The sequence below is a fragment of the Nothobranchius furzeri genome, chromosome 10 (genome assembly GCF_043380555.1).
Source record: "Nothobranchius furzeri strain GRZ-AD chromosome 10, NfurGRZ-RIMD1, whole genome shotgun sequence".
Lineage (NCBI taxonomy): Eukaryota > Metazoa > Chordata > Actinopteri > Cyprinodontiformes > Nothobranchiidae > Nothobranchius > Nothobranchius furzeri.
In genome coordinates this window covers 28,001,074-28,028,700 of record NC_091750.1, presented here as the reverse complement: position 1 = coordinate 28,028,700, position 27,627 = coordinate 28,001,074, and the positions used below count along the sequence as shown (strand labels likewise).

Sequence of the window (27,627 nt, the reverse complement as noted above, 5' to 3'; positions counted from 1 at the left end):
TTTGGGTGAACCGGGCCTTCTAGGAAAACCAACGAAATGGAAGAAACTCGGTGACTTTCACAGATGCTGAGCTAAAACTCAGGGTCAACACCTCCTCTGTGTGAAGAACGAAGGAGCTGGAGACACCTGCATCTATTACACTGACCAGTGAGCGCCACCTCTTTCCTTCTACACACTGCTCGACGTTCCTCAGGTGTGCAGCACCTGCTCTCAGTCGGACGATGTGCAGAGCGCTCCGACATAATAGACCACACGGGATCTCAGGACATCGTTATTTTGACATTTGGTTAAAACAACTACAGCTGTCAACATAAAAAGACCAGGGCTTGAAATCCTTGCGTGAAAGGCTGTTAGAGATACCACTTCAATTAAGGAACACTAGACTTTTAATTGAGAACACAGAACAGCAGAGACTCAACACACCATTTCATTTTGACCCAGTAGTGAAAAACAGTAAAAAGCTCATTTCCTCCTTTTAGGAAAGAAAAGGTAAACAGCTCAACTCAACACTTCTGAAATTGTTTTGTTTTTTGTAAGAGAAGTCGAATAACAGTAACTCCTGACTTCTGTTAAATCGTACGGGTGATGTAACGATCGCAGGAGCCGACACGGTTGCTGTTAGGTTTCTAAGTGCGTGGTTTGTTTCGAGGGAACGTCTGTAACAGAACTAAAGCACAAACTCACCTTTCAAAGCTAATCAGGTAACAAAATCAACCCAGTTCCTGTTCAGTTGCAGTTATCGACAGCAATGAAGGTTTCAGCTTCTTCGTCTGCATCCATCAGGGGGTTGGAGGAGCTTCCGGCCGCGCGGTTGGCGAACTCCTCGGCTGAGTTGTTGGGTGGCGCCGAGGAAGTTGGGACGACGTTGAACATGATAAAACCCACAGTGATGACAGCAAACGAGATGAGGTAGAGGACTGAAAACTGAGGATGAGAAACAGGACAGAGACGTTAATCTCACTTCAGATTTACGGCTTTGTGCAGATAAACAAACCTTAAATCTGCCAACTAAAGGTTGGTTTATGCTTGACGCGTCCGCGAGGTCCGCACGACTCCGCGCGGGAAAAGTTGCGTCATTTTAACAACCACGCCCCTCCACCACGCCTCCGCACGGCCCAGAATTTCTGCAACGCACACCTCGGAAAATTTCTAACCACGCAGACGGTCGGACGCGGAAAAACATGGCGGACCGGCAAGAACTAGTATGGCAGAGGTTCGTAAATACAGACATTTGTATGATTCAGCTCTCAGAGATCACCGTGATCAACATGTTGTTAATAATTCTTGGAGAGAAATAGCTCGCACTGTCGGAAAAGACGAGGACGCTGTTAAAAATGCTGGAATGCCATGTTGTAAACAGTAGTTTCTACTTCTACTATGGTTTAGTGTTGGATGCATGCCGTAGAGCTCCATGCTGCCCCCTACAGTTTGGGAGAATATTGGCTCACCGCAGAGACGAGCCGCATGAACCATAAACGCTGCGAGTTGTGAAGCGCGTTCCATCCGCGAGCCGCATCACCAAGTGGAAAGTGAATGCGTCAAGCATAAACCAAGCTTAAAACCTCTGAGAAAGAAACAAGCCGTTAAAACCTGATGACTTCATTCACTAAAACATTTAAAGGGTTTCCAGTTTTCTCTCAAACGTCAAGAGTCTCATTTTCATCTCACTGAAATTTCTCCTCATAATGAGAGATTTTGCCAAAAAACGAGGTGGAGTGCACCAGCTGTTCCTAACTGAAGCCAGTCTTAACTCTTACGCCTAACATGGCCCGGTCGGACGTAACGACTGCAGTTACAACCGAGTGCACCAACTCAGACTAGGACCAGTCTGCGCCTGGGCATATCGTGCACATTCATGAGGATACAGGCAATGCTGTGCTCACTGCCTAACAACACATCTGCTCCAAGAGCAACAAGAATGGATGAGGAAGCTCTGTTGGCAAGATGACCATGGCTGCCATCAGTAACAAGCGTGACGGCTGAGCGCGTACAGTTAAAGGTGTGGGACACTGAAAACCAGTTTTAATGATTACTTCTGATCATAATCAGTAACACTGAGTTTTTCATGCAGGCTGAACATGAAAATAGTCTCCTACACCTATCTGCTGCATTAGCTTCTGATAGAAAACAGCAGTGGAACTCTCAGATTTAAAATCCTGACAGATCTACGTCACCCTGTCACTAACATTCATGGACTCACCCATCTGGACTCACAACGGGGACGGCCGTTGTTGGTTCAGCGTCCAGGAAACAGCAGAGAACGTCTTGTCTAGTAGAAGCTAATATTAGCATTAGCAACTCCACCACATAGCAGAACTCCTCCAGTTATTTGTGGAGGTAAAAGCAGCTGTTTTCTAACCCGGGGCGAGATTTCCAAATATCAGGAAATGAGACTCCTAGGTCAACTAAATGGTGCATTTGGATTTTTATTACTGACCGCTCAATGCTCTGATAAAATAGCGATTAAACAACAGAGAGACTTACGCACAGGAACAAACAAAGTTATCGACTGCATCCTCGCTGTGTCCCAACAGCTAGGTTAGCTTCATCTTCAGGTGGTGCACACATCTTAATACCGAGCTGGGCGTAACTTCTGAATCTACGCTGGACCTAAGGTTACGCCCAGCTGGTGCACCCCGCTGCAGCTGTCTGACATTCTGATGCAAAAGTGCACGTGTGTCACTTGTGATTCATCTTCCCAAAAATAAGACAAAACGTCGGCATTTTCATGATTTTTCATGGCTGCCACATTTAAAAGCCACCTACCTTGTAGTGGAAGAGGAAGAGGCCACAGAAAAGGCTGAAGAGGTCGGCGGTGAGCAGAGAGAGGTTGACGGCAGTGGCGCTCGTCAGCCTCACCACCACGGGCATGAAGCTGTAGAGTGCGTACATCATCGAGATGTAGAGTCCAAACAGCAAGACTGCGGAGCAAAAAGAACAGATTTATGTGAGCGACGGATCGCGGAAGCATAAATTAATAATCTTCAAGTAAACGGAGTTTTTAACTCACTGATGAAACGGTCCCACTTTATTGAACTGACTGCATGAGTTTCAAGAACGGCACTAAAATAAGATCAACCCAAAGAGATTGGAGGTTTCATTAGAGCAGGAATTTCAATAGCTGCTGGTGATCAGCGAATAAAGTACGGAAGTCAAAAGGATCATTTAATCAGTGACTTACAGCTGCACACCACTGATGAGAGACCCGAAGAGGCCCATCATGCCCAGAAACTCCACTAGGCTGCCGTTCTTCACCGTGTGTTCCTGGCATATATTAGATACAGCATACAGGATGGCACTGAGCAGCACCAGGCCGTCTCCAAGCAACACGTCGCCACGCACGTCACTGGCTGCACGGGTGGAAGGGTCAGGTTAAAACTACAATGGTCATTTAGAGAGACCTACTGAAAAAAGCAATGTTTTTATAAAGTCATGAAAACTTCTTTACTGGATCCCTGAACTCTTCCAGCCAAAAAGTCAGCTCCCACCATTGCCCCCACCCCTAACAAGCACACCATCACTGCTACGAAGTGAACCAGCTTGTAGCGCGTCTTCATAAAGAACCAGGACAGTGCCATCAGCACCGGGATGACAAAGCAGTCCAGCAGCTGAAGAACACAGAACAATATAAGACAGGCTCCTTTAATATGAAAAACATTTGATTTCAGATGCGATCATCAATCATGAAAGCACAATCTGGGACCTGTATGCTTGTCAGGGTGGTAAACTGGTAAGCCTTCACAACCGCATAGTTGGCCTCCACGTCGGCCAGACCCATCACCAAATACTTCCACCATTTAGTTCTCAGGATCTGTAGGATGTTGCCATCGCCTGTGGAAACATTTCAACAAATAAATCAGAAAGCTTCTAAAAGATGTCACACTTGTAGTTCTGAGCACCTTAAAGAGCAAGTCACCCCCAAAGCAACTTTTTTTTCTGATAAACTAAATAAATGTGTGTCTAATCGTGCTGCAGACACGTTTAGGCAATAGTTTTGCACTTTAGTGCATTTTAGTTAAAAATTTAATTTTGTGCCTAAAACTGTCAGCGTTGAGCCGTTGTCAGGTAAAAACGCTGCACTGCATTTGAATTTTAATCTGCCACCGCTATTGGCTAAGAGGTACCCTAGAATGTTAGATGGTACATTATGATGTCACAATGTCGTTGTGAGCCTGTGTGTGTGTGTGTGTATTTGCTAGCGGCTCCGCCCTCTCGGTCTGCTAGGCAACAGCATTTGTTGCATTTTTCAAACAGGAAGTGGGAGTAATACTCTGGTAGGGGGTGGGGTTGTCACGGTGTGAAAATGTAACCTCACGGTTATTGTGACCAAAATTACCACGGTTTTCGGTATTATCGCGGTATTTTTTTTAAACGTGTTACATTTTCACACAATTAAATAAACCCTTTAAGTCAGGAAATATCGTCCTCAGTTTGTGGCTAAATTGTTGTGTTATTTTGTAATTATGTTGTTTATTTGTTTACATTTTTCCCTTTAGTCTTTAAAATACCAATATTTGCCCATAACTTGTTATTTTACGTCTGTTTGATGTCATCATTTAAAAATATTAGATCAGATGATACTCAGTACTCAAGTAGCCTTCTAATCAGATACTTTTTTACCCTTACTTGAGTAATAAACCCTATATCAGGAAAGTATCGTCCTCGGTTTGTGTCCTTCCAGTGAGCTTTGCAGATGTGGGAAAATGTCATCAGGCAGTAATCGTTGTTAAATTCATAATTATTCTCGGAGAGAGACCAACTCTTATCTGCCCCTGGGAGCCCCGTAATGCATAGCGTCATTTCAACATGGGGGTGTCCGCGACACGGTTTATATGCAGGTAGCGGCGCTGCGGCTGCTTTATATAGCGACTCGTTGCGTTCTCCCTCACCCCAAATCCTCGCATCACACATTTTAGCTAAAACGCTAACGTTAGCTTGCCTTGCGTTGACTGTAGAGTTGTGGGTGATGGTCACGCAGATGTGTCATGAGATTTGAAGCGTTGCTGCCTTTCACAGACACTTTTTCTTCACGTGCTGCAAACAGGATAGCCGTCTTCTATCAGCTGTCCCTCGGCATTCTCCAGATATCCTAAAGATGCCCGTACTTCCCACTTTGTCTTCTTTGAGGGATAATAAATGTCCTGAGCGCTGCCGTCTCCTTCTTTGGCCATTATTTCAGCTTTAGCTTCAAGAATGTTTTGGTTGTAAACAACAAAGTGCGCATGTGCCGCCGGCAACTTCAGCAGATGATACGGTGGCTGGTAAGGGTCACCGCGCCTACACCGCAGCCACGGTAACCCTACCGAGGTAATATAGTTTTTTAAAAACAAGACGGTTATTATTTTTGTCAACTTTTTTACCGGGGTATACCGCTACACAGGTTACCGTGACAACCCTAGTAGGAGGTGACTTGCTCTTTAACTTCATTTCTCTACCAAATAAGGAGCCAACATAACCCATCCATTCATCCATTGTCTGAACCCGCTTGTCCACGTAGGGTCATGGGGGTGGGGTGCCTATCTCCAGTGGTCAACCGGCAAGCAGGCGGGGTACACCCTGGACAGAGAGCCAGTCCATCGCAGGGCACCACAGAGACACACAGGACGAACAATCATGCACACACACACACCTAAGGACAATTTGGACAGACCAATCAACCTAACAGTCATGTTTTTGGACTGTGGGAGGAAGCCGGAGAAACCGGACAGAACCCATGCATGCACAGGGAGAACATGCTAACTCCATGCAGAAAGACTCCAGGCCGGGAAGCAAACCCAGGACCTTCTTGCTGCAAGGCAACAGCTCTAACCACTGCGCCACTGCGCAGCCCACCAACATAACCTTTGAGTTAAATTTGAAGGACACTTGAGAGATTAAGACTAATAATTTACTGTATATTTGCTAGCAAATAAAAACATGAGGTAATAGAATCAGTTTAAATATTGTGACTTTTTTCTTACATTATATTAGTTTTATGGTTGATAAAACACATGTTTATGACATTCTTTGCACAAAATTCCTCTCATATAAAGACTTTAAACAGTTTTATTCTCAGGAGTTTTATGACCATCCAGAAGGAGTCGTTTCAAGGCTCTGTCACTTTAAGAAAACAAGCTAGAGCCGACTGTTGCAACCGTAGGCTGCACCAAAATCGGGAATAGTTGCTCACCCTGCATCGACTCCAGTTTAGAGCGAGGAACCCACACAATATGGCGGAGGCGCTGTTATGCTCTCCAGCGCCTAATGGTGCATCTACGTATTCATGTCTACGGGTTGCTCCTCCAGTAGCAGATCTCTGCACATGAGATGGGGTTTTATGGTCATTTCCCCATTTGTGACATCACATATGAGGACTTTTTAAAACGGCTAGTTTTACTCACATAACCTCTTAAAATAAACACTGATAAAAAGTATAGATGTGCTTTTTCCACATTTGGAGTGTTTATAGAGGCAGTAGAGACCCACATGGCAGCCAAAATGCACGTAAAAGGAGAGTTTACATGATATGTCTCTTTCAGGAATCACTGGGATTGATAGGAAGGACAATTATCCGAAGGTCTGACCTTTACGGGTGCACAGGAATGTCGTATAGGTGAGCAGCAGTAGGGTGTAGTTGAGAAAACTCTGAAACATGGGCGTCTCCACCTTAGAGTCAGCCAGTAACTGACAGGTCACTGCTGTCCCGCAGATCAGCAGAGACAGGAGTTGACCCAAGGCGATGGTTTTCAGCAAACGGCTGGATCATCAGGAATATCAACAAACAGAGACAGTTTCAGAGTGTGCTGCAGGAGAACAGACGCGGTTTAAAGGTGAAGAAATACACAAGCTGACATTACTCACCGTGTGAAGATGTTCTTTAAGTTAAAGCTGCTGAATCCACAAGCAGTGCTCACCTTCCCACACAGCGTGTGCTCTGCGTGCTGGTCCATCCTCTGAGCTCGGTCTGGAGCACCGGCGTGTCTCAGTTAGCTTCATCAAACCAGTCAAGCAGCAATCTAAAATCCTCACAAGAATGTAGCTCGTGGCGATTTAGTCTCCTTACTGGCACAAAATAACTAAAAGTAAGGTGATCAACATTTTCACTTTCATTTCAAATCAACAAGAAAACGTTAAGTCGTGATGTTAGCATAAAAACGCATCCCGAATTTGAGTTTACTTCTAGATGATTGTTAGTATGTGTTTAACTAACATTTGACTCACAAAAACTATAAAAAAAATACAAAACTTTTACTTTTAAAATTGAATTTGGTTTACCTGCTGTGCGCGTGGGGACAACAGACTCCTTACGTTTCCACCAACCAGCTACTATCAACGCATCATTAGCACATAAAACACAAATCCACCATCAAATGTTGCTTTTCTCTTCAGACATATTTTTGCTGAATAAAGAATGTTTTCGGAAGAAGATTTGGATCCATAACTCTTGTAAAATACTTCCTGATCCTCATGGACGCAGAATCAAACTAGTTCATGTGGCTGCAAAGGCCCGCCCTCCTGCGCGCTGATTGGTTAGAAAAAGCTAATCACGTGCTAAAACGTTGGGAGGCTGTGTCTCAATTCAGGGTCTGCATCCTCCTTCGGCCGAGTCGGCTGGGTCCTTCTGAGTACAGTTATTTTTATAAAAGAATACTTCTTGACAACAAAAGAGAAGAAAATACATTTTAAAATTATAATTTTAAAACGTACATTTTTATACTAAAACAAAGTTCATGTGGCTGCAAAGGCCCGCCCTCCTGCGCGCTGATTGGTTAGAAAAAGCTAATCACGTGATCTAATGCTAAAACGATGGGAGGCTGTGTCTCAATTCAGGGTCTGCATCCTCCTTCGGCCGAGTCGGCTGGGTCCTTCTGAGTACAGTTATTTTTATAAAAGAATACTTCTTGACAACAAAAGAGAAGAAAATGCATTTTAAAATTATAATTGTAAAACGTACATTTTTATACTAAAACAAAGTTTACTTTTACTTTTTCTCCTATTTTCTATTTACTGTGTTTCTGAAACTAAAAAGCATGCTTGATCTCAATTCAAGCAAATCCAGCCCAAAAAGCTTTTGTAAACATTTAAACTGCTTTTATCTCTTTACTTTTTTTAATTCTAAGTCCACATGTCAACCTCCAGAAATCCTGTTATGAAATCCACACTGATTATCCAAACAGCTGTTGTTATTCTTATGTGAAAGTTGACATCTCACTTTCTCGTGTGGGAAAACCTTTAACCGAGAATTTCAGACAGTGAAAGAAATGATATCAAATATTAAATGAAACAATGACCTCCCTTGAGACTATACAAATCTTGTTTTCTTACCTCTGACCCTGGTGTGATATGAGGGGAAAAATGCTGGTGAAGGTTCTCAGTCATCCAGGTCATGGACCTGGTAATGGAAAGGGTTCAAATGAAGGTAACTGGACCAAAGAAGCCCAGTTATCTCCATTTGAACCCTTTGGATGTGGGGGGAAAACAAATGCGTATGAGAACAAATGCTCATTCATTGTAATCAACTGTGTTGAATGTTGAATAGAAAAATTCTACCTAACTTGAAAATTCCTGAAGACATTTTGAAAGGGGCCTGTCTGCTGGCACAAGATAGTGGCCATGTAGAGAAGCAAAATCATGCTATCGGGGTGATGTTGGAGTGAACACACCAAAATTATGATCATTGAGTATTATCAGAAAACAGGATTTATAATCTGGTTTTAAACTTTTGTGGATTATGAAATAAGTGTGAATTGTTGAGACTCTTATTGTGAAGGTTTGAAAAAATCTTTGTGGAAGCTGTCTGCTACAGAAGTAGATAGCTAAGCATACCACACTAATAAAATGTCTCAACATATATAGTTTATGCTGCAAAAACGCACCCAGTACCCTTGATTTAAATAATAACAAACACAACAAATTGTGTCTGATTCCGAAGCACAGTAAGGGTATGAATTCATGACATTTGTTATCAAAATATGTATATATTTTGTTTATTTTGTGCTCTTCAATTTGTTGCCAAGGACCAGAATGAAGCAGAAGGTTGCTTGTAGTTTATATAACAAACTAAAAAGAATCATAATAAATGCTAAGCTAACAATTAGCTGCTCTAGAGAGTATTTTCAATCACTTCAGACCAGAATATTTACTCAAACTGTCAAACCAATATTTATATAGGAACTTTAAGTAAATACTTAATTTATTCAACCACAACATTATGGCCAAATTTAGCAAAAGAAAACAGGAACAATAAGTATAATAATGTTGTACCAGTAGTTTTGAACACTGCAACCTTTAAATTTATTTTACTGTTCACAATGGTGAACAATTTATGTATAGCGCCTTCTGAGGTTCTAAACACCCCCCAAGGCCCTTTACAACACGAGGCTGAAGTTAGTTTCCGATTCCAACTTCCGATTCGGGAAACGGCTAAAGGGCCATTGCACCCAATTTTCTCTACGCTGACCATATTTAATCTGCTCTAGCTCAAAAACTACCACACCCACACTATTCAAACCTGTTCTAGATTGTTCTACTATAAAAGCAGATCACATAAAACACAGTCTGGGATTTGTGAAACCTTTCCCTGATTTGTGAAACTTCAACAAAGCCTGATTTATGTGTTTTTTTCAGCATCTGGCCAACGTTGGAACAGCTCTAGCTCAAAAACTACAACAGCCACACTGTTCAAACCTGTTCTATATTATTCTACTATAAAAGCAGATCAAATAAAACACAGTGTGGGATTTGTGAAACCTTACCCTGATTTGTGAAACTTCAACACAGATTGTATTTTTTCGCTGACATGTAGCACAGTTACAGAACAGCCACTACTATGCAAAAATTATACTGAATGGGTCTACTAGGAAGAGGCAGCTGCAATTAGAAACAATCGTACAGTCCTAGCAAACATTCGAACGTTTAATGCCCGATGAAACAACGTCAAACCAACACGTTCCGTCATGGTTGAAAAATAGTTCCAATATGAAAGTTGAACCGGCGTCTTTTCTGTCCGTGACATCAACGTCTTTCAGCGTGTCTCATTTGGAGTGTTCCTAACTGGTTCTGAACTCGGATCCTCTGCGTTTCAGGTAGATACCAGCTGAGCTAACTCTTTGATATGGTATGCTCATGTCGCCCAGTGGAGTTATGCTATATGTTGAACTACACGTGACAAGTCGTCAAGATAACGTAACCTCAGATAACTGTAGGCATAGATGTATCTGAATGGATTCTTGTTCAGTGACATACTTTTTTACCAATTTAAGCCGTTCGACGGCGACAGCTTTTGGCAATAGACGTGACGTTGTGTCCGACCAATATTTGCTGGGATGCTTTCTGTTGAACTACACATGTAATTGTCAAATAACAATTTTACATGTAACTGTAGGCATGTAATAATATATCTGAATTAATTTTAGGGAAAAGTTTGGTTACAATTTATTTTTACCTATTTAAGCCGTCCTTCCAAGTCCATTTTTGATTGTGGACACCACATTACCGTCAGACTAATATTTACTGGATGCTATACATGCAACTACTTGTCAAAATAACTATAAAACATGTAAATGTAAATGTTGACATGTAAAATATATATATGAATGGAATTGAAGGGAATTTTCTGTTATACGTTTTAACAAATTTTACACGTCTGAGCGCGACAATTTTTGGCCTACCACATTGCCTTCATGAGTTTGCTGCTTATTAGATGAGGAGTCATAAATGGTCAAATAAATAGCCTATTGTTACATTTATTTTGGCCAAAAGGCTTGCATGTAGCCCATTAAAAATTATATAAAAATATTTTGCATCCATGACGTCTTCCCCCACTGCCAATAATGCTTAATTTTATATAAAAGTGTTTCAGAAAAAAATCACTAATGCTCTATCTATCAAACTATGTCTTGAACGTTCAAATTTAACGTAAAAAATCTTCGCAAGTTGTAAAAATATAAACCGCTAATTATATGGAGCTTGGATTGGGACAATATTCAGTGTAACTGAATATTGAACTGAACTGATTTGAGGTTTGTACCTGTAGAATGAATGTGTGTTTTGAGAGTTTCGATTTCAAACTTTTACCTTGATTTTTTCAATTTGGAAGTCTGCTAGTTACAAAAAAGAAAGTTTCATGTTTCTGAATGAATGTTTGATGTTACAAAATGAGTAGTAAATGTACAAAATAAAAGTTTGATTTTACAAAATAAAAAATACATGTACAAAATACAATGTTCCTGTTACAAAACAAGAAATACAAGTACGAATTGAGAATTACAAGTTAGAAAACTAAAGTTACAAGTTACGAATCCAAATTTACATGTTATGAAACATGTTTGAAGTTACAAAACTTGGTACAAGTTACGCTGAATATTGTCCCAATCCTAGCTCCATACATTTCCATCTGGTGTTGCAACACGCATGCAAGTTCTCTTGTCTTCGTATACACGCAGGCGTGTATACGCAGGCGTGTCAAATCATGGTTCACCTCTAATTTCCTCAAACTCAACGGCAATAAAACTGAACTTCTTCTAGTTGGCACTAACTCCACCCTCTCAACATGTGACAGCTTTTCTTTAACTATTGACAGCGCCATAGTCTCCCCCTCCCCTCACGTCAAGAGTCTGGGTGTCATTCTTGACAGCTCACTTTCTTTTCAGGCTCACATTAATAACTTAATTCGGTCAGCATACTTCCATCTACGTTCCATTAACCGTCTCTGTCCCTCACTGACCCCTCACACTGCCGCCATTCTCGTCCACAGCCTCGTCACCTCCCGTATCGACTATTGCAATTCACTTCTTTATGGTCTTCCCAACAAACTCCTTCATAAACTGCAACTGGTCCAGAATTCAGCAGCCCGTATTATCACCAGAACCCCTTCCTTTCACCACATCACCCCGGTTCTCCAGCAGCTTCACTGGCTCCCAGTTAAATTCAGGTCCATCCTCAAAATTCTCCTCCATACCTTCAAAGCTATCCACAACCTCTCTCCTCCATATATCTCAGACCTTATAAGTATTCACACCCCATCCCGTTCACTCAGATCTTCTTCTTCCATCCATCTTGCGGTTCCTTCTGCCCGTCTCGCTACCATGGGGAGCAGAGCTTTCAGCCGCTCTGCTCCTCGACTCTGGAACTCACTTCCCCCAGACATCAGGAACATCGACAGTTTTACCCTTTTCCAATCAAAACTCAAAACACACATGTTTAAATCTGCCTACAACCTCTGATTTTATTGAACTGTTTCTCTCTTTGTTTTTTCTTGTTTGGGTTTTATTATTGTTTTATTGTATTTTATTACGTGTTTTCTGTAAAGTGACCTTGGGTGTCCTGAAAGGCGCTTTGAAATAAAATGTATTATTATTATTATTATTTTGTAAGGGCGTGTTTTGTAGGGGCCATAGGGGAGTGTTTTGTAGGGGGCGTAGTTTGTAGTGGCTGCGACTGCAGCTAGACCACTCCAGGCCCGGGAGAAAAAGACTACGCTGTTAGAACAATGGAGGAGCGGAGGAATTGTTTTGGAGGCATATTTTCTTGATAGTCGGACTATCCGTGCTCGTTGACATGTGCTACTATGGGGCATGCGCAGACCAATCTTTTAAGGCTTTGTTGAAATTTCACAAATCAGGGAAAGGTCCCACAAATCCCACACTGTGTTTTATTTGATCTGCTATTATAGTAGAATAACGTAGAACAGGTTTGAATGGTGTAGGGGCTGTACTTCTTGAGCTACAGCTGTTACAGTGTTGGCCAGATGCCGAAAAAACGCATAAATCTGGCTTTGTTGAAGTTTCACAAATCACGTAAAGGTTTCACAAACCCCAAACAAGGTTGTATGCAATCTGCTATTATAGCAGAATAATCTAGAACAGGTTTTAACAGTGTGGCTGTAGTAGTTTTTGAGCTACAGCTGTTCCATGCTGAAAAAACGCATAAATCTGGCTTTGTTGAAGTTTCACAAATTGGGGAAAGGTTTCACAAATCCCAAACAAGGTTGTATGCAATCTGCTATTATTGTAGAATAATGTAGAACAGGTTTGAATAGTGTAGGGGCTGTACATCTTGAGCTACAGCTGTGTTGGCCAGTTGCTGAAAAAACGCGTAAATCTGGCGTTGTTGAAATTTCACAAATCAGGAAAAGGTTTCACAAATCCCACACTGTGTTTTATTTGATCTGCTTTTATAGTAGAACAATATAGAACAGGTTTAAATAGCGTGGGCGTTGTTTTGAGCTAGAGCAGATTAAAGATGGTCAGAGTAGAGAAAAATTGGGTGTAATGGCCCTTTAGCCGTTTCTCGAATCGGAAGCTAACTTCAGCCCGTATATTTATATGCTTCAGCCTCGTCTTTACAACCCAATCGGTCATACACACACTCACTCATTAACACGCAGTTCAGGTTTCTTCTGTTTCAGTTTGTAGCCTCAGAAATTGCCGAAGGACTACAGATTCAACGTTTATTCACCACAGAATTTCACAGCTAGACCCCATTTTTCATTCTCGCGAGAATTTTCGAGAGGATAAGTTGAGGGAACATGGCGGCGCCGTCTAATTTGCTAAAGGTAGGAGCTGCGATTCAATATTTGGTGTTCGCCGCTCACTTAAGCGCTTGTCATTCTGTATTATGTGATGCTAGCGTTTAAATCCGGCTTTAATGGACTGTTCACAGCACCTGTACCGTCAGTGTTGACTTTAGCTGGTGGTAGTTAAGTCACATCAGGCTAACATTTAGCTGCTTGTCAGAGATTTTTCACTGGCTAAAAGAGAAGCCTTACAACATAGATAAATGCGGATTTTCAAAAACAGCAGGAACAATGAAGCAGGTCACGGAAACAGATAATGACAGATGCTAAATAGCTCATGTAGCGCCGAAACATGACCACTGGCTTCGACAGCCTAATATCATATGTCATTCAGCAGCTCAGGGGTCTGCAGCCTTTTAAGACACATGGAGCAACAGACAAGCGAATATCTGCGCATTTTGTCTCGTAAAAAATCCATCTGGAAAACCATAACATCGTATCCAGTGACTACAATGTGTTCCAGAAATAAATCTTCAACCAGAGTTTCAAAGTATCCCCTAAAAAACCATTTCTTTACATTTCCCTCAAATAATCTTGATAAATATTTCTCATTTTAGTTAAATATCTCAAACTTTTGTTTTTTAATCATCAGTCATGCACAAAACCTGCAGATGTTGGCGCTACTACTACAAATTATAGCTTGTAATTTTATTTACTGTGATTCCAGCACATTGGCTGTTTATATAGTTGACAAACCCTCCACGCCATCAACCCTAGGTTTCTAAAGAGCTGAACTGCAGCCCAGTGGGCAGTTCCCACCACCAGAACCTTGGCTGCGTCACATGGCTTATCCCTTCCAGAAAAACTAAAATGGTGCTGAGAGGGTGGGGGCAGCTGACACCATCAAGGGTAGTGTGATGGTGGCAGAGGAGTTAAGTGTCAACCCCTTAATTAAAAGGTTGCAGGTTTAAGTCCCGCTCATTCTGTTGCTGTTGTCATATCCTTGGGCAAAGCACATTGCCTGCTGGTGGTGCCAATGTTCAGCAGCCTTGCTTCTGTTACTGCACTCGAGGGTAGCTGTGGCTGCATTGTAGCTCATCACCACCAGGGTGTGAACATGTGTGTGCATGGGTGAATGACTGATTATGTTGAAAAGTGCCTTGGAGGGGCTTAGGACTCTAGGTGCTATACCAAAGACAGGCCATTTGCCGTCAAACTCTGGACTGATGTAGCTATGAGCTAACCGAAGCTAACAGAGGTGCATTTAGCCAGAAAACTGTGGCTGAGCACCTCTGCTACCTTTGCCTTATAGGCTCACACTAAATGTGAGGCTGAGGCCCTCCCAAGAGCAAGCAGGATGAGCAACATGTCAGTTAAATAGACACGCCCCAGCCATAAGTATTCATAAATTCAATTTTATTACATCTAAGTGGATGAGTTGCAAACTAAATGTACATCCTTCAGAGTTGTCATGGTGGTAAACCTGACCTATTAAACCTAAAATGTTTTTTGAACCAGACTGTAAACTTGCTTATTTTTGCTGTGAAGTTGGCATGGCAGTCAATGGGAACTTGCTCCTTTCTGGAGCCAGCCCCTAGTGGATGAGGGGGGCACAGCAGTTTTTGTCACTTTGGCGTTGGTTTCACTTTTGGCAGGCAGAGTTTCCTCCTTGTTCCAGAAGTTTGTCAAAAGCAGTGGTGCCCCCAAAGGATGCCCAGAGGGTGCCATGGCCACCTTTGGAAAATTGTTGGCTGAGGACTCCAAAGCACTTTACACTACAGTGTTTCATTCATCCATTCATACACACATTGACATGCTGGTGGGGTGAGCTAGGATGTAGCCACAGCTGCCGTGGGGCTCACTGACGGAGGCGAGGCTGCCAAGCACGGGTGCCACCGGATCTCTCCGACCCCCTCCAGCAAGCAAGGTGGGTTAGGTGTCTTGCCCAAGGACAAAACAGGAGAATTCTCTGTCCGGAGCCGGGATCAAACCTGCAGCCTTCTGATTACTGGACAACCAACCCGCTCAACCTCCTGAGCTACTGCTGCCCCCGCAGCAGTAGGTGTAGGTCCAAGGTGTAGAAGGTGAAACGAAAGGATGAGAGCACCGTACCCTAAGAATTTTTTGGGGGGTGTTTTTGTAAAAATCAGAAATAGTTTTAAAAATCTTAAACAGTACAATTTTGAAACAATAACCCCAAAAAATGTTTGAACTTTTGTCTTTTTTTTGGTTCGTGTTTCTGAAATTTGAGGTAAGTGTGTTAGACGCATGGGGCTATTGTTTTTTAGGAAAAAGAACAAAGGGGTAATACAATCTATGACTACAGGCTAAACTCCCCCAGAGTTACCAAAAGGACTCATTACGAGTGCCACCCCAAAATTTCCACTGGCCCCTCCAATGAAAGTTTTCTGGGGGCGCCACTGGTCAAAAGCTACACTTTGTTCTAAAAATCTCAGGTAATTCTTCTAATGAGTATTTCCTTAAAAGGCACCACATGTTGTCATTTTTCAAAGTTTGTAGTCATTTAAAAGTTGAAGGATCATCAGAAAATCTGGTATAAACTTGGAATTAATGCAATTGGAAACCAATATTAAGAAATGGCAGGTAGTTAAAACATGACAATGTCCAGGGAGCGATGTAATGTAGTTCCCTTTACTTCTTTCACCAGAACAAAGGGTCTCTACAGTTTGAGGATAAATGGGACCTGATGCGCCCCATCGTGCTGAAGCTCCTACGGCAGGAGTCCGTCACCAAACAGCAGTGGTTCGACCTGTTCTCGTAAGTTTTCTCTCAATTATTCCTGCTGGGGCGCGTGCTTTACATGTGCCGCCTGTTCTGTGTAATGCCTTACCTGCTGCGATCCACCAGTCAACATCTATTGCGGCCTTCTAGTCACGACTAAAAACACACTTTTGTGACCTGGCTTTTGCATCTTGACTTCCATCCATTGTCTGAACCCGCTTGTCCACGTAGGGTCATGGAGAGGCTGGTGCATATCTCCAGCGGTCAATAGGCAGTCAGGCGGGGTACACCCTGGACAGAGAGCCAGTCCATCGCAGGGCAACACAGAGACACACAGGACGAACAATCACACACTCACACCTAAGGACAATTTAGACAGACCAATTAACCTAACAGTCATGTTTTTGGACCGTGGGAGGAAGCCGGAGAACCCGGAGAGAACCCACGCATGCACAGGGAGAACATGCTTACTCCATGCAGAAGACCCCAGGCCGGGAAGCGAACCCAGGACCTTCTTGCATCTTGACTTGTTTCTTGTTAAATTTCTGCAGGGTATCTGCAGGTCCTTAAAAAGTCGTAAAAAGTCTTAAATTTGCTTTTCCAAAATTAAGGCCTTGAAAATCCTTAAAAATGATAAATAATCCTTAAATACAGTTTCCAAAGGTCTTAAATTACCAAAGACCCAATAAACAAGATTCTTTTATTTCTATAACATTTTCATGAATTTCGAGTGTTCAGCATTTTTTGTGTATGATGGTTGGCGTATGCGGAACCGTACACATTCAGTTGGTTGTGAAAGGGGGCTATTTTTAGATGAGCACATTAGCTGGTTAAGCTAGTGGGAGCTTGCGCCATGGGAAAGTGCAAGTTTAATGGTAACTGGATGGCTAATCCCACATTCGCGACGTGGTTAGCACCGGTTCCCGGCAATAGCTGGAAATTAAATATTAAATTTAATTTAAAAAAATTGCTTAAATTTGGTCAAAGTGGCCTTAAAAAAGGTCTTAAAAAGTCTTAAATTTGGCTCCCTTAAACCTGCAGATACCCTGTATCACTTTGTTATATTTATTTGTATTTTTATTAGGTTTTATTCATTTTTTTAGAATAGCCATTTTGGCAGTTTTACTTGTTTTATCGTGTGCTTTGTTTATGATATGATGGATGTCTTAGTACTTGTGTCTGTACTATATGTAAGGCGCTTTGGTCGGCTCATGCTGTATTGAAACGCGCTTGACAACAAAAGTGGTATGGTGTGGTTTTGTTTCCCAGCTGAAAGGATTCATCATCGTCTTGTGTTGCTTCTACAGAGACGTCCACGCTGTTTGTCTGTGGGATGACAAGGGTCCAGCTAAGATCCATCAGGCTCTTAAAGAGGACATTTTAGACTTCATCAAACAAGCTCAAGCAGTAAGATGGCTTCTTTTTGTCCTTTTAAGTTCAACTCTGTCCTCCATACTGAAGAGTTCTGCTCATTTCAGACCTGAAAGAAGAAATCTGTGATTAAACTCTAGCTTTGGAATCTGGATGGATCTCATTTTTAATTATCGAGTCTTTTAAAGAGCAAGTCACCTCCAGACTAGGGTTGTCACGGTGTGAAAATGTAACCTCACGGTTATTGTGACCAAAATGATCCGGGTTTTTGGTATTATCGCGGTATTTTTCAAACGGTGTTGCATATGTTCAGAAAGCATTGATAGTCCTGTTCTACACAAACTGAAATAGTTTAACAGTGTTTATTAAACCTAAAATAACACAAAGCCTTAGCAAAAGTGCAACTTTTCACAAGTAAAGGAACAAATAGCTTCTTTTTCTGGAACATGTTACAGTAGTCAGTAGGGCTGCAACAACGAATCGATAAATTCGATGAAAATCGATTACTAAAAGCGTTGGCAACGAATTGCGTCATCGATTCGTTGTGTCGCACAACTCTTCCAAAAGCGCCCCCCCCCCCTCCCGCCCGCCGTTGCGCGCAGACCAGAGCAAGTCAGATCAGCGCGAGGGAGAGCCGGCAGACTTGCGCTGCTGCGAACCGGTTCCGCATTGTTGCACAGCGATCCAGGCAGCTGCTTCCAGCGCACGGTCCATTCTCAAAGTGGCGCAACCAAAAAACTATAATTAGCACACGATCGTTCATGTCCGCTCATGTTCTCTACTTTCTGTCTTATTTGTGCCTGAAGCTCGCTACTGCGGAGCTCATCACCTGTGCTGTGGTGATGTCACCTCACGCAGCATCGAAAACGCGCTCTCCGCTTTTCAGTCAGGAGATCCCTTTGATCTGCTCAAAAGTAACTGATGAGGTGAAAAGGTAAGAATCCAGGCAACAGATTTTCTGGAGAGTTTAGAGGAGATGCAGGAAGATGAGAGACAGACAGGACAGGAAAATAGTTCAATAAAAACAAGAAAACAAAACAAAGTGTTGAAAAGTAAAATGTAGGTAGATTTATCTCCACTACACGTTTTTACCAGTAAAAAACAACAAGTTATACACATGTAGTATTTATACATCTGATACAATTCAGATCACCTTCAAAACTCAGTCACACACCCAGGGCCGTTTCAAGACATTTTGGGGGCCAAGGCAAAATGCCCCCCCCCCCCCCCCCCCCCCCAATAACTGGGCTCCCCAGAAGCCTCTGTGTAATTCATGCCCTCTCCAGTAGTGTTAGTTATATGGTGTTTATAAAAGCCCCTCAGACATTACTGACATGTTCTAATATTATCAGATGAAAAACTAAATTATCAGACATGCTATCTCATCTGCTGCTTTTCTAAACCTGCTAAAAGTAACAAAACCATTTGAAAGCCACTATTTGTGGATTCTCTGAAAGTTTCCATGGAGTGTGGGACAACTTATTTATTCATTGATCCTATCGTCTAATCTCACAGCTGAAACAAGCATCCTTAATAATCTGTGCACAGGAAGCTTACCGATGCTGTAGTAAAACAAAAGGTATAATAATTTATTATTAATAAAACCTTGTTGCAGCACTAAAGCAGAAAAATTAGATTTTGCATTAAATATGCAAAATATTTACATATGAATTGTTTTAGAGCCCTTTAATTGGCAGAATCTGATATTAATTTAGTTCTTACAAAAAATGGGTCCCAACATGGTTTGTGTGGCGTTGCCATAGTGTGACGTCATAGGCACAGATCCCCTGTCCTCTTGTTTGGAAATGGAAATATGGTCACCCTACATTAAACAAACTGTCCACCCGGGCTTTTGCGCTGCACAGAGACGCTTCGCTGCCTATGACTGAACGTCAGTTGAGAGTCAGTCTCATGCAGACTAACCAATGAAGAGAGGGCCTCAAGTTAAGACCCTCTCCTCATTGGTCAGTCCACACGAGGTGGGTCAAAGGTTACTCTGGGCGGGTTACGTGATGTCAGGCATTCAAGTATTGAGTATATTTACTGCATATTACAGTAAAATATTCTGTATGTGACCACATTATGGTGATCCTTGAGTCGTGATGATGGAGCCCTTGAATATTGTTGCCCAGGGTACAACAAAGTGTTAATCTGGCCCTGGTTCCGCCGTCACATTCCCGCAGAAACTGGTTGATCACACCGGGGCCAGACTACTAGCATGTGGTTTTACAACCACAATGTCCTCGGAAGCAAAAACGCTTTTAAAAGGGAGGGAGGAGTCCTAACTGTTGCTGCAGGCGTGTTGTGTGAGAGTGCAGTTATATACTGGTTAATATATTTTTGGGTTCAGTTGCTTTCATGTGGCCTAATGTGAGTCTATTTGGGATCATTGGAATGATCAGCAACATTTCTTGATGTGACTTTATGGCAGTTGCCCAGGGCATCATCGCAAGGAGGATGGCATTCATTTACTTTTGTTTTATTTGGTATTTTTTCAGTCATTTTTGTAAATAGTGATCAATTTTGATTAATTCACAGCCTATGTTTAATTACATTTAAAATAAATGTCAACAGATGAGATCAAACAAAACAGATGAGAATTGCCCTTAAGCTGTTTAACTTGGACCAAGCATTTTAGGTCACAGATAGATGTAGCTTAGGGTCTCTGTCTATACACCTTATAAGACAATTTAGGTGATGACATGTTGTTTTTCTGCTATTGAACTGTTTTCTAATAATGTTGTGTTAAATAAAGTGAAGGAAGGAGAGAAATAACGTTTCCCTAGCAGTTTTTAAAAATTTCCCCATGTAATCCGATTAATCGATTAATCGTGTCGAGACCCCATCCGATTAATCGATTATCCAAATAATCGTTAGTTGCAGCCCTAGTAGTCAGTGCAGGTTTAAATGATACAAATCCAAACATTCAAAACATAAACAATATGTAAACAAATCAAAGAAACACCACTTGTTTTCTCATATACTTGTTTTCTTCATTATCAAAATGAAAATCTAAAACTCCAGTCCACACTTGACTTGAGCACTGTACAAGTCAACCTTAAAAAATATGTATTTAAAATAAATAGCCACTTTAAACAAATGACTAAAATAACTACTACACTATGTAATCAAATCCACATGTTCAAGTATAAATGGCATTGAATAAGTAAACAAATCAATGACAAGGAACTAATTGTATATTTCTCTTCATCATCAACAAATAAGATGCTTCATCCAGCAACCAGCATCATGACTGCATGCATGACCATTTACAACATGTCAGCATATTAACCTTGTCTGGTTTAAGATGTGATCTAAGAGAGGAAAGAAGGTTCCCGCTGGCACTGAATATTCTCTCTGATGGAACACTAGTCGCTGGGATACACAAAAGCTTTTTTGCCAGATGAGGCAGCTCTGATGCATGGCCCCTCCACCACACCAGTGGATCATCATCAGCCCCTCCACCACACCAGTGGATCATCATCAGCTGGAATGGATGGCAGAGATATGTAGACCTTGACTTCCTCCTTCACTTTATCTTCTGGGGTGGCTGGACCTGAACCCTCTTCAGATCGCTGCTGCCTTGATGAGGTCATCTTTTTTAGTAACCCAGCAAGGCCTTCCCTCCTGATGCTGCTGTAGAGTTACTGCTGGTGCTTTGTGGTTCCTGCCTGACTTGTACAGGGGTCAGCTTCAAGGCCTCCTGAACACAGCGGTCAACTACATCATCCACAGCGGCATCTAAGAAGTTATTCTTGAACCTGGGGTCAATGAAACAAGCCATCTGCATCTCTGTGTACCGGTTGTTCAGGTCTTCTCTCATTGCCTGTTTCATCTGCTTGGTCAGGGCTGGTTCCTCTTCATTTTCCTCCAGGACATCACCAGTGATGTGGTCAAGGACTGGCTTAATGGCTGATAAAGTCACTCGTGTTTCTGAGCAAAGTGAATCTGTAAACTTGCTCAGTGGTTCGAGGAGCTGGCAGACTTGCTCCATGACAATTATGTCAGTGTCCTTGGGCATCAGATGCAAAGCTCCTCTTTCTGCAGCCAGTGTAGCACAGACTGCCTGCTGCTGGCTGATAAACCGCTCCAGCATCTTGTATGTCCATCCCCATCGGGTCACAACGTCATGGATGAGAGCCAGCGGTGGCAAGGTGAGGGCAGCTTGCTTTTCTCTCAGTCCTCTCTTTCTCTTCCAGCTCCGTGAGAAGCCTTGGACATGATGCCGACAGGTCCTTACCGCTCTTTCAACTCTCTGTATTTTCAGAGCCTTTGAGATGGCCAGGTTCAAACTGTGACCAAAGCATCCAAGCCACACATCTGGAAACTCTTCAAAGGCCTTGGTCATGTTGGTTGCATTATCTGTGGTTATGGAGACCAGATCTGTCTTGTTTATCTCCCACTCCTCCAACATATTTTCAAAAAACTCTGCAATATTTTGAGCAGAGAGAACTTCTGGAAAAAACTGTGATTCCAGTTGCCAGTCTGGGGTGAGATAAGGAACTGTAAAGCTGATGTATGGTAGACCACCCCCTCTTTCACTGGTCCAGAAGTCAGTAGTGGCAGCAAAGAATTCACCCTGAGCCAAACTCTTCTTAACACCAGCTTTGACTGCGTTGGACATTTTTGGGATTTCAGTCTTAGAAGAATAATTGCGTGTAGGCACTTTGTAATGAGGTACGGCAACCTTCATCATCCTCAGAAAGCCAGGTCTCTCGACTATCCGGAAAGGCATCATGTCTTTTGCTATTAAATAGGCGATGGCTGCAGTCAGTTCTTGAGCCTTTTGGGATGCAGGCACATAATCGGTCTGTTTTTGGAATGCTTGCTCAAGTGTCTGTGTCACTGATGATCCAGTAGCGGTACTCCGTTGCCTCGCTGTCTGTCCCACTGCTCCTCTCTGTAAACAAGAATAAAATATATATATAAAAAAATATCCATGTCATTGTTTTGAATCATTATCATTATTCAACTATTCATATCAATGTACAGTGGGGCAAAAAAGTATTTAGTCAGCCACCGATTGTGAAAGTTCTCCCACTTAAAATGATGACAGAGGTCAGTAATTTACATCATAGGTACACTTCAACTGTGAGAGACAGAATGTGAAAAAAAATCCATGAATTCCCATGGCAGGATTTTTAAAGAATTTATTTGTAAATCAGGGTGGAAAATAAGTATTTGGTCACTTCAAACAAGGAAAATCTCTGGCTCTCACAGACCTGTAACGTCTTCTTTAAGAAGCTTTTCTGTCCTCCACTCGTTAACTGTATTAATGGCACCTGTTTGAACTCATGATCTGTATAAAAGACACCTGTCCACAGCCTCAAACAGTCAGACTCCAAACTCCACTATGGCCAAGACCAAAGAGCTTTCGAAGGACACCAGGAAAAGAATTGTAGACCTGCACCAGACTGGGAAGAGTGAATCTACAATAGGCAAGCAGCTTGGTGTGAACAAATCAACTGTGGGAGCAATTATCAGAAAATGGAAGACATACAAGACCACTGATAATCTCCCTCAATCTGGGGCTCCACGCAAGATCTCATCCTGTGGGGTAAAAATGATCATGAGAACGGTGAGCAAGAATCCCAGAACCACACGGGGGACCTGGTGAATGACCTGCAGAGAGCTGGGACCACAGTACCAAAGGTCACCATCAGTAACACACTACAACGGCAGGGAATCAAATCCTGCAGTGCCAGACGTGTTCCGCTGCTGAAGCCAGTGCATGTCCAGGCCCGTCTGAAGTTTGCCAGAGAGCACATGGATGATCCAGCAGAGGATTGGGAGAATGTCATGTGGTCAGAAGAAACCAAAGTAGAACTTTTTGGTATAAACTCAACTCGTCGTGTTTGGAGGAAGAAGAATACTGAGTTGCATCCCAAGAACACCATACCTACTGTGAAGCATGGGGGTGGGAACATCATCAGGGTATCCGCGGGTCCTTAAAAAGTCTTAAAAAGTCTTAAATTTACTTTTCCAAATTTAAGGCCTTGAAAATCCTTAAAAATGACAAATAATCCTTAAATACAGTTTGCAAAGGTTTTAAATTACCAAAGACCCAATAAACTAGATTATTTTATTTCTATGACATTTTCGTGAATTTCAGCATTTTTTTGTGTACGATGTTGGCGTAAGTGGAACCGTACACATTCAGTTGGTTGTGAAAGGGGACTATTTTTAGATGAGCACGTTAGCTGGTTAAGCTAGTGGGAGCTTGCGCCATGGAGAAGTGCAAGTTTAATGGTAACTGGATGGCTAATCCCATGTTTGCGACGTGGTTAGCACCGGTTCCAGGTAATAGCTGTAAATTATAGCTTAAAATTAATTTAAAAATAGCTTAAATTTGGATCTGGATCGAAAGGAGTCAGTTGAGGTGGTTTGGGCATCTGGTCAGGATGCCTCCTGGACACCTCCCTGGGGAGGTGTTTCGGGCATGTCCTGCCGGCAGGAGGCCCCCGGGCCGACCCAGGACACGTTGGAGAGGTTACATCTCCAATCTGGTCCGGGAACGCCTTGGGGTCCTGCCGGAGGAGCTGGTGGAGTTGGCCGGGGAGAGGACGGTCTGGAGCTCCCTAGTTGGGATGCTGCCCCCATGACCCGGACCCGGATAAGCGGAGGAAGACGACGACAAGCTTAAATTTGGTCAAAGTGGCCTTAAAAAAGGTCTTAAAAAGTCTTAAATTTGGCTCCCTTAAACCTGCAGATACACTGATCATGCTTTGGGGCTGTTTTTCTGCTAAGGGGACAGGAAGACTGATCCGTGTTGAGGACAGAATGAATGGGGCCATGTATCGTGAGATTCTGAGCCAAAACCTCCTTCCATCAGTGAGATCTTTGAAGATGAAACGTGGCTGGGTCTTCCAACACGACAATGATCCCAAACACACCGCCCGGGCAACAAAGGAGTGGCTCCGTAAGAAGCATTTGAAAGTCCTGGAGTGGCCTAGCCAGTCTCCAGACCTCAACCCCATAGAAAATCTGTGGAGGGAGTTGAAAGTCCGTGTTGCTCGGCGACAGCCCCAAAACATCACTGCTCTCGAGAAGATCTGCATGGAGGAATGGGCCAAAATACCAGCTACTGTGTGTGCAAACCTGGTAAAGACCTATAGTAATCGTTTGACCTCTGTTATTGCCAACAAAGGTTATATTACAAAGTATTTAGTTGATTTTTGTTATTGACCAAATACTTATTTTCCACCCTGATTTACAAATAAATTCTTTAAAAATCCTGCCATGTGAATTCATGGATTTTTTTTCACATTCTGTCTCTCACAGTTGAAGTGTACCTATGATGTAAATTACTGACCTCTGTCATCATTTTAAGTGGGAGAACTTAACAATCGGTGGCTGACTAAATACTTTTTTGCCCCACTGTACATACGATGTGTTTGCCTATACCTTTTTTTGCTAACTCCAAAGAAAAGGATTGGCAAAAAATGTATGATCTCACAGGGCATTTTAAAGGAAGTTCAAGGCATATTTCCCATCATTTCCAATATTTCATTATAACTATGCGTTGTTGATCACTTCGAGGGTATTAAATGTACTAATTATAGTGCCAGAAATGTGTTACAGTTTCAGACAACTAAAAAAAACTATATCAGGAAAATATTATCGTCCTCGGTTTGGGTCCTTCAAGTTAATATGAAATATCATATCATTGCAGATTAGGGAAAATGTCATCAAGCAGTAACCATTATTAAATTCATAATAATCGGGTGAGCAGTGGCGACCAACTCATCTGCGCCATGGGAGCCATAATGCATAACATCATTTTGATATGGAGGTGTCCGTGACACGGTTTAAATGCTGGCAGAGGGCGCTGCGGCTGCAGTATATAGTGACTCGTTGTATTCTCCCTCAACCAAAAGTCCTCACGTCATGCATTTAAGCTAAATTGCTAATGTTAACTTACCTTGCACTGGCTGTGGAGACGTGGGTGATGGTCACGCAGATGTGCCATCAGATTCGAAGTGTTGCTGCCTTTTGCAGACACTTGTTTCCTGCACGTTCTGCAAACGGGATAGCCGTCTTCTATTAACTGTCCCTCAGCATTTTTCAGAAATCCAAAATATGCCCATACTTCCGATTTAGTCTTCTTTGAGGGCTGATGGATGTCCTGGGCGCTGCCGTCTGCTCCTTCGGCCATTATTTCAGCTTCAAAGGTTTGGTTGCAAACTAAAAAGTGCGTGTGCGCGGGAACTTCAGCAGAAGCGACGGTGGCTGGTAAGGGTCACCGCGCCTAAACCGCGACCACGGTAAACCCACCGAGATAATTTAGTCTTTAAAAAACAGGACGGTTATTTTTATTGTCAACTTTTTTACCGGGGTTTACCGCTATACCGGTTACCGTGACAACCCTACTCCAAATCAACTTTTTTTTCTGATAAACTATATACATGCGTGTCTAATCGTGCTGCAGACACGTGCAGTCAATAGTTTTGCACTTTAGTGCATCTTAGCTAACATTTTTATTTTGTACCTAAAACTGTCAGTGTTGTGCCGTTGTCAGGTAAAAACTCTGCACTGCATTTGAATTTAAATCTGCCATCGCTATTGGCTAAGAGGTACCCTAGAACGCTAGCTGGTACCATATGATGTCACAATGCCGTTGAGAGCCTGTGTGCGTGTATTTGTTAGCGGCTCCGCCCTCTCGGTCTGCTAGGCAACAGCATTTGTTGCATTTTTCAAACAGGAAGCGGGAGTTGAGTAAGGATCTGGTAGGGGGTGACTTGCTCTTTAGGAGTTTAGAGTAAAGACCAAAGGATGTGCCTTCAGAGACATCGGCTCTTCTACAAAATCCTTGATGTTTATGTTGCTCATACTCAGAATACTGAAGTTTCATTTTAAGATTTAATCTGTGTCCTGCTGTGATTGTTGATATTATTAAACAATCACAATGTTTTTATAACATAAGTAGATGTTCCGCAGAGTTAAGATTAATCCTGTGTGTGTGCGGTTTGCTTTGTCACGTTTTCCTCAGCGGGTGCTGAGTCACCAGGATGACACGGCGCTGCTAAAAGCCTACATCGTGGAGTGGAGGAAGTTTTTTACGCAGTGTGACATCCTGCCCAAACCCTTCTGCCAGCTGGAGATCACTTTGATGGGAAAGCAAGGATGCAACAAGAAGTCCAACGTTGAGGACAGCATTGTCCGCAAAGTGAGGAGTCTCCGAGTGTTGCCTTTTTGTAAAGTGTTATCATGCACTTGTGAATATTTTTTACACATTTCTTCTTGTTGTTTCGGTGACCGCAGCTCATGCTGGACACGTGGAATGAGTCCATCTTCTCCAACATCAAAAACAGGCTTCAGGACAGCGCCATGAAGCTGGTCCATGCCGAGAGGCTCGGAGAGGCCTTTGACTCACAGCTGGTAATCGGTGTTAGAGAGTCTTACGGTGAGGACCAGAGTCACGCAATTAAACAAAATAAGTGTGGTTTTGTCAGACTGGAAGAAAGCTAAATTATCCATAAAGTCATTTTCACGAGCCAGCTCTCCCTCCAGATCCATGTTGCTGCTGGCTCCTGGGTGATGAGTCAAACTCTTTTTGGCACAAACACTTTAAAACATCCTTGTTCTGCGTGCAGTGAACTTGTGCTCCAACCCCGACGACAAGCTGCAGATCTACAGGGACAACTTTGAGAAAGCTTACATGGATTCCACAGAGAGGTTCTACAGAACCCAGGCGCCGTCATACCTCCAGCAGAACGGGGTCCAGAACTACATGAAATATGTGAGTTAACGTCTCCTGCTGCTGTTTTCTTTTGTTATTTAACACGACGTAGACATGTGAGGTGGGATGAACTACAGAACCTGCCGCTGTGACCTCTTCTGTCCTCCTCTCTGAGTCAGAAGAACCATGCTCGTTTCCCCACATCAGCAGGAGCATTTATCGAGATCTGTTACCCGACATGCCGACGTAAACCAATACGACTAAATGGGTCGCATAATATATATTATATAGTGCCAAATCAGGACAAGACTAGCCCCAAGGCACATTCAGATGAGTTCAG

The 27,627-nt window shown here is 42.6% G+C and overlaps 2 protein-coding genes across 6 annotated transcripts in view; one reads left to right on the top strand and one right to left on the bottom strand.

The window, feature by feature from the left end:
* Positions 1 to 368: 368 nt before the first annotated feature.
* On the bottom strand, positions 369 to 7,506 carry LOC107387193 (solute carrier family 35 member F2). 5 transcript variants are annotated; one of them, XM_070555466.1, is made up of 9 exons: positions 7,255 to 7,506; positions 6,841 to 7,055; positions 6,564 to 6,736; positions 3,704 to 3,831; positions 3,449 to 3,608; positions 3,182 to 3,350; positions 3,011 to 3,063; positions 2,767 to 2,921; positions 369 to 924 (listed from the first exon to the last, which is right to left on the bottom strand). In XM_070555466.1, the coding sequence occupies exons 2-9, from the start codon at positions 6,927 to 6,929 to the stop codon at positions 727 to 729; spliced, it is 1,125 nt and encodes a 374-aa protein (XP_070411567.1). In that variant the 5' UTR covers positions 6,930 to 7,055; positions 7,255 to 7,506; the 3' UTR covers positions 369 to 726. The 5 variants fall into 5 exon arrangements, with proteins under 5 accessions (XP_070411567.1, XP_070411568.1, XP_015817496.1 ...); XM_070555467.1 differs by having other exon boundaries at positions 6,841 to 7,041; XM_015962010.3 differs by having other exon boundaries at positions 6,841 to 6,995.
* A 5,778-nt stretch (positions 7,507 to 13,284) lies between these two features.
* The window catches only part of LOC107387192 (cullin-5), a 28,915-nt gene continuing 14,572 nt past the window's right edge, over positions 13,285 to 27,627 (top strand). The window contains exons 1-6 of the mRNA XM_015962008.3: positions 13,285 to 13,534; positions 16,164 to 16,273; positions 17,545 to 17,644; positions 26,598 to 26,774; positions 26,870 to 27,011; positions 27,202 to 27,347. Of these exons, the coding sequence (XP_015817494.1) occupies positions 13,508 to 13,534; positions 16,164 to 16,273; positions 17,545 to 17,644; positions 26,598 to 26,774; positions 26,870 to 27,011; positions 27,202 to 27,347 (702 nt within the window). The 5' untranslated portion in view covers positions 13,285 to 13,507. The remainder of the gene's footprint in view (positions 13,535 to 16,163; positions 16,274 to 17,544; positions 17,645 to 26,597; positions 26,775 to 26,869; positions 27,012 to 27,201; positions 27,348 to 27,627) is intronic.